Genomic DNA, 7,368 nt, shown 5'->3' with positions numbered 1-7,368 from the left:
TTATTTATTTATTAAAGATTTCTGTCTCTTCCCCACCACCGCCTCCCATTTCCCTCCCCCTCCCCCAATCAAGTCCCCCTCCCTCGTCAGCCCAAAGACCAATCAGGGTTCCCTGCCCTTTGGGAAGTCCAAGGAGCACCCACCTCCATCCACGTCTAGTAAGGTGAGCATCCATACTGCCTAGGCTCCCACAAAGCCATTACGTGTAGTAGGATCAAAAACCCATTGCCAGGGCTGGAGAAATGGCTCAGTGGTTGAGAGCACTGCCTGCTCTTCCGGGGGTCCTGAGTTCGGTTCCCGGCAACCACATGGTGGCCCACAACCATCTGTAATGAGATCTGATGCCCTCTTCTGGCCTGCGGGCATACATGCGGACAGAATATTGTATACATAATAAATAAATAAACAAATATTTAAAAAAAAACCCATTGCCATTGTTCTTGAGTTCTCAGTAGTCCTCATTGTCCGCTATGTTCAGCGAGTCCTATTTTATTCCAGGCTTTTTCAGAGCCAGGCCAGAAAAATCTTAATCAAGGCAACTGGGTAACTATTTTCTATTTCTATCACAAAGCCAATTTTAAAATACCTAATTAAATTAATTTGATAAAGTAATGACACTTGTCCCAGAGCCAAATAACTAAAATCGTTACCAAAGGTTAAGAATGTTGATTAAATTATAAAACTGTCTGTGTGTTGATGATGTGTGATAACACTGAGGACCTTGATTTCCACTGCATTGGAAAGAATCTCTTTTAAAACAGAAATTCCAAAACAGCATCACTATATGGTCATCTGTGGCAAGTTCATGTTTGTCACAATGTGCTGAAAATAGTGTTTCTTTAGTGTGGCATGTTCTCTCCTGTTAGAGGCGCCTGGCTCCACTTCTGCAGATTTGAGTATGTAGCCTGCAGTAAGTATAGATGCCAGGAAAGCAAAATGGGCCATGACTAGGATGGGGGTGGTGGTAGAGAAGAATGGAGAGGGGACAAGTAATAGAAGGGTAAGAGCTGATCAGGGAGAGAGTGAAAGGAGTCTCCTTAGAGAGGAGGAGGGATGCAAATCCAGAGAAGGTGGGAGTAGGCAAAGGGGAATAGCAGAATACAATTGATCTTATAAGGGAAATGGAAAAGCAGGTGGGGAGGCTCCTTTGGGAAGGGGAAGGGGATTAAATACAGAAGGAGGATGTAGGTAGATAAAATAACAATACAAATGGCTGAAGAAGACACAAGGATTCACATTGTTAGATTTTATCTCCTCCCTGCCCTCAAAAAGGAAAAGAAAAAATAGTGTTTGTCTTGGAAGCTGGGAGTTAGTTAGCTGGGAGTTAGAACTTGAAGTCAAGTTCCCAAAAGGTTTAAATGAGATTGGAAGTAAACAGAGAGACATGTAGGACCATTTATGGGCATAAGGGTTATACAATTCATCTGGTTATATATATTTTACTTTTTACTGCCTAAAATAGTATGGTTATCATGTATTTATTACTGTGATTCCATTAGAATTATGAATCTAAACCTGGATAGTTCAAAAAAGAGCTTGTTAATACTATGGACTATGAGGCTAAATCACTTGATTTTTTTTTGATTTCTGATTTTTCCCAGATCAGAATAATTTTTGTTCAGTTCTACAAGTATGATTAATACTATGTTCATCACTACCATTTTAGGTGTTAAGTATAAAATAAGGCAATATAAATCAGTAGGATTGATTTTTCTAAGAAATGAGGTCCACAATGCAATACAGGCATACAAAATGTAAATTTTGTATAGGATGTGGGTCACAATGCATTTATTATGCACAATATGCTATATATACAGAAATTACATGGAGGTTATATAGAAATATAGGCCATATCTAGTCTGGAACAATAAAAATAAAGTGACAGATAAATCAAGAATAGGTAGTTAAAAGACAGTGATGATATAGACATGTTGATGAGTGAGTCACAAGTTTGATGTATACTCTCTTATTTTTCTAGGTATATGAAATATGCTTCCACTATGCTTTTAAGATGACTACATTTCCCACTTTGTCCTCATTAAACAATGTCCTTTATTTCCAAGCTGGACTTGGAGTCCTCGCCAATATATTTCTCCTTGTTTTCTACACTTTCATAACCCTATTTCACAGACCTAAGCCCATGGACCTGATCTCTTGTCAACTGACCTTCATCCATACAGTAATGCTCCTCACTGGAGGGGTTGTTTGGATTACAGACATTTTTGAGTCACTGAGCATTCAGAATGACATCAAATGCAAGGCAACATTTTACATAAGCAGGGTGATGAGAGGCCTCTCCATCTGCATCACCTGCCTCCTGAGCGTGTTCCAGGCTGTCACTATCAGTCCCAGTACCTCTTTCTTGGCGAACTTTAAACTTAAGCTAAAGAAGTACATAATCTATGTTTTCTTCTATATTTGGTCTCTCAATTTGTCATTCAATAGCAACCTGATCATCTATGTAGGTGGTTTGACCAATGTGAGTGAGACCAATCAGATGAAGGTCACTAAATCCTGCTCACTCTTCCCCACAAACTACATCATCAGGGCACTGATTTTAACAGTGACAACTTCTATGGATATATTTCTTGTAGGAGTTATGCTGACCACAAGTGCATACATGGTGATAAACTTGTTCAGACATCAGAGACAATGCAGGCATCTTCACAGCCTCAGCCACCCAAGATCATCCCCTGAGAAAAAGGCTACCCAGACCATCTTGCTGCTGGTGACTTTCTTTGTGGTCATGTACTGGATGGACTTCATCATCTCATCCACTGCAGTCCTGTTATGGATGTACGACCCAGTCATCCTGAGTGTTCAGAAGATTGTGATGAATGTCTATCCCACAATTACTCCTTTAATACAAATCAGTTCTGATAACAGAATAATCAATATGCTGAAAAACATTCGGTCAAAATACCACAAGATTTTGTAAAAAAAAAATTGTATTTTTATTTAAAATATATTTATTTTAATTTATGTGGAGAGCCTTGTGCCAGCTTGTGTGCATGTGTGAATTTCTGGCGACCTGGGTGGTCAGAAGAGGTCACTGTATCTCGGGGAACTGGACAGACAGATGGTTGTAAGGAGTGAGGCTAGGGCATCCTCAACAATTTCTTTTTCTCAAAAACAGACTTTTCATTAACTGTTTGATAGTCCTTGTAGCAAATCAAGATTCTTCACATATTTAAATATAATTTATGGTATAACACATACACATTCTTGTGATATTTCTGCTGCTAAATACTATAGAGTCCTTTAAGTCTATTGTACAACATAAGTTGAAATTTCTACAGGAATTTTCTTACTCTCTCCTTTTTACTTTATATTATAAATGTTCCCTTGATGCTGAGGTCACTCAAAGGAAGCCCATGACTGATACTTTTTTGTTTGGTTGGTTTTTTTGTTTTGTTTTGTTTGTTCGTTGTTTTTTCAAGACAGGGTTTCTGCAGCTTTGGATCTTGTGCTGGAACTAGCTTCTCTAGATCAGGCAGGCCACAAACTCACAGAGATAGACCTGCCTCTGCCTTGCAAGTGCTGAGATTAAAGGCATGTGCCACCACCACCTGGCGCTGATACTGACATTTTAAGTTTTTCTTTTGAAAATATTTTAATCTAACTCAGTTATCAGAAATAGTTTAAATATCTGATTGTAGTTTTAATTCTGTTTTCTAGTTATAGTTTCTCTGAATTCATAAAAATAATGTGAGCTTCAATTTTCTATTTTTTTCTCTTCAGTTACTTAAACACTCTGACATGAAGTTTGCATGTATTTGTACTTCATTCCATCTATGCTTCCTGAAAAATTGTCAGATAAAAGTAGTTTATATCTACATACATGCTCTACAATGTAGTGTGTGTGTGTGTGTGTGTGTGTGCGTGTGTGTGTGTGCACATCTTAAGGATGTGTGTGTGTGAATGTGTCCATTAAGGCCAGGAGACAACCTTGGCTGTGGTTCTTCATATGTCATTCTCCTTGAGCTTTAAGAAAGCATCTCTCCCTGTGATAAGGGGCTTACCAGCTATGCCAAGATGGTAGCCTCAGGTATTCATTGGTCTCTGCCACTACAACTCTGGGATAAAAGTATTTACCACCATGCTTTAGCCTTTTAAAACATTATTCTCTGTTGTTTAAAAGAGGTTTGTTTCATACAATGTATTCTGATTCGGATTCCCCTCCTCCTACTCGTCTCAGTTCTTCACCACATCCCCTCCAATAAACAACACTAAGATAAGACAAAAACAAGTAGATAAGAATAGAAAAAAGAAGAAAAAGAGCCAAAGAGAAAGCAAAAGAGACACATATAGACAAAGAAACACACATGTTTGCACACACAGAAATCTTATAAAAACACAAAAAAAAAACCAAAAGTCATATTACAGATGTAAAGTATCTGTGAATATTCCATTTATATTATTTTGTGCTGATTATCTACTACAGGACATGGGAACTAGCCTTAAGAGTGGTTTATTTCCCTAGTGAGGCTCCCTTGAAGAAAACTTATCATTCATTTGCAAGAGGCTATGAAAAGAAGATAGCTCCGAAGTTAGGATTGCGATCCTGTGTCCACTTCTCTCAGCTCTAGGACCTTACGTAGTACAGACCTGTGCAGTGCCTGTGCATGCTGCCACAGTCTCTGAATTTATATGTGTGTTGGTGTGCTGTGTTTAGAAGGTGTGGAAGCCCATGTGTGACTCAGTTTCCATCTGGAATCAATTCTGATTTAAAACGTCATTTGAGTTCACGTTTGCCTTCTCTGCTTGCTCTAGTACCCTTGAGGGTTGTGAGAAAGGTCTGATTAAGCTGAGAGAAAAATCCAGACAGAAGAAGTTGCTTACACCAGGACAGGAATAATCTTGTGGTTAGATACTGACTGTCTATGCTGTGCATTGTTCTGCTTTTGTATATAAGCAGGCTCTGAAATAAACTTGGGGCTGTGCAGAGTAAGATGGCAATCCCTCGAATCTATCCTGTGTTTTCTGTCTCAATTTATTTCAAACAGACATTTCCTTAATCCTTGCACCCCTACCTAGTTACCATCAGTCTCCAACAAATAAACCTTGTTTTCTTGGTATTCTCAATCCCTCTTGCTCTTACATTCTTTCTATCTCCTTTTCCACAGAGTTCCCTGAGTCCTGAGGGTAAAGATTTGAATGAGATATCCCATGTAGGACTGAGTGTTTTAGGTCTCACTCTGCATATTGTCTGTATGTGAGTCTCCGTATTTGTTCCCATGTGCTCCCAGAGGAAGCTTCTCTGATGAAGGCTGAGAAAAAGCACTAATCTATGAGTATAGTAGAATGTCATTACGAGTCATTTTATTGCTATGTTTTTATAGCAGAATGTAGAAATTCTACTGTATTTGGTTTTCCCCTAGGCTTCTGGCCTATCTCATGTCAGGATCTTAATCACCCAGGCAGTGTCAGGTATGGGTTTCATCTCATGGAGTGCATCCTTTAAATCAAATCAGATATTGGTTGGTTATTCACACAAACTTTGTGCCACTATTGCAGCAGCATATCTTGGAGGCAGGCAGGCCACTGTATCTTGAAGAGTTTGAAATTGGGTTGGTGTGCAGAGCACCCTCCAGAATGATGAACACTGAACCATAGGGGTGAAGGTTCTAGATGGCACCAGCTCAAATATTCCGTGTTCAATGATTTTTGCAGGATATTGTCCTCAGAAAAAAGGCCTTACCACCCATTTGGGAGATGAATCAATAATGGCCTTGGTGATAGCCTGGGTTGTTTGGTGGTTTCCATGGGGACCATTTGTCTAACAACTCAATTAAATATAACCTATTCTTCGTACTAGAATCTTCATTTTGGTGATTAGAGATATTCATTTGTGGCTGTCTCCTCTGTTATTTGGTGATTTAATTTATTTCACCTTCAGATATATATGTAAGTTTTTACTGTATTATATTTCCATACAACCCCTCAAAGGTTCCTTAGTTTTAGTTGTCTCTCTCCACATTCTGTTGTAATAAGAGCGGCGGGGCTGCGTCCCCAGCACCCCGGCTGCCTGCTAGCTTATGCCCCGAAATAATTACACGGACACTGTATTCTTTAAAACACTGCTTGGCCCATTATATCTAGCCTCTTCTCGGCTAACTCTTGCACCTGGACTAGCCCATTTCTAATCATCTGTGTAGCGCCCCAAGGTGCGCTTACCGGGAAGATTCTAGCCTACATCCATCCTGGGTCGGAGCTGAATCACGTCTGTGCCCAGGAGGGGGGAGCATGGCCTCTGAGCTCACTTCCTCTTCCTCCCAGCATTCTGTTCTGTTTACTCCTCCCACCTATGTTTTAACCTATGAGGCCAAGCAGTTTCTTTATTACTTAACCAATGACCTTACTCCATCAACATTCCCTTTCTTTCCCCACTCTTCCTTCCCTATTACCATTTAATTTTCCCATTCCAACTCCATCCATCCATCCATCCATCCATCCATCCATCCATCCATTCATCCAGCATCATCTATTCTATATGCCATTCCGAAGAAGATCCATTCATTCCTCTATTCCCTTACTCTATACCTAACCTCTGTGGTTATATAGATTGTAGCTTCCTTATCAATGACATAACAGCTAAAATCCACATCTAAACAAATGCGTATCATTTTTTGTATTTCTGGGTCTGGGTTACCTCACTCAAAATCTTTTTTCTAGTTTTATCCATTTACCTGCAAATTTCATGGTTTTATTTTTTTAATGGCTGAATAACATTCCAGTATGTGAATATACCACATTTAATATTCATTCATTCAGAGTTGTACATTTAAGTTGTTTCTAATTTCTGGGTATTATGAATAGAGCAGCAGTGAACATAGTTAAACACATGTTTCTGTAGTAGGATGAAGTGCCCTTTGGGTATAAGGCCAATAGTGGTATAGATGAATCTCTTCCCAGCTTTATGAATAACTGCCACACTGATTTTAATATGGATATATGTAGAAAGGGATGGCTTGTTCATTTCCCGCCTGCCCTGACCTGAATAATCACACAGAAACTACATTAATTCTAGCATTGTTTGGCCTATTAGCTTGGGCTTCTTATTAACTAACGCTTACATCTTAAATCAATACACTTCTATTAATTTGTGTATTACCATGAAGGCTGTGGCTTACGGGAATGGTTCTAGCAGCCACATCTTTCTTTTTGTGTAGCCAAATGGTGTCTCCTTGAGTCCTAATACTCTCTATATTTATCTCTGTTCAGATTTCCTGCCTGGTTTTTCTCTACTAAGCCATTAACTGAAACAGCTTTATTCATTAACCAGTGGTAATAAAATATTTTCACAACATACAGAGGGGAATCCCACATCAAATATACAAGTTTACACTTCCAATGGCAATGGAAGAG

The 7,368-nt window shown here is 39.2% G+C and overlaps 1 protein-coding gene across 1 annotated transcript; it reads left to right on the top strand.

Annotated features, from left to right (window-relative positions):
* Nucleotides 1-2,011: 2,011 nt before the first annotated feature.
* Nucleotides 2,012-2,938, top strand: LOC121437962 (putative vomeronasal receptor-like protein 4). Its single transcript, XM_041638110.1, has one exon. The coding sequence runs from the start codon at nt 2,012-2,014 to the stop codon at nt 2,936-2,938; it is 927 nt and encodes a 308-aa protein (XP_041494044.1).
* The last annotated feature ends 4,430 nt before the right edge of the window (nt 2,939-7,368 follow it).

The sequence above is a fragment of the Microtus oregoni genome, unplaced genomic scaffold, assembly GCF_018167655.1.
Source record: "Microtus oregoni isolate MIOR12 unplaced genomic scaffold, Mior012 000002F_ref0000024, whole genome shotgun sequence".
NCBI lineage: Eukaryota > Metazoa > Chordata > Mammalia > Rodentia > Cricetidae > Microtus > Microtus oregoni.
The sequence above is the reverse complement of the archived record's forward strand: the minus strand, read 5'-3'. Positions and strand labels throughout refer to the sequence as shown.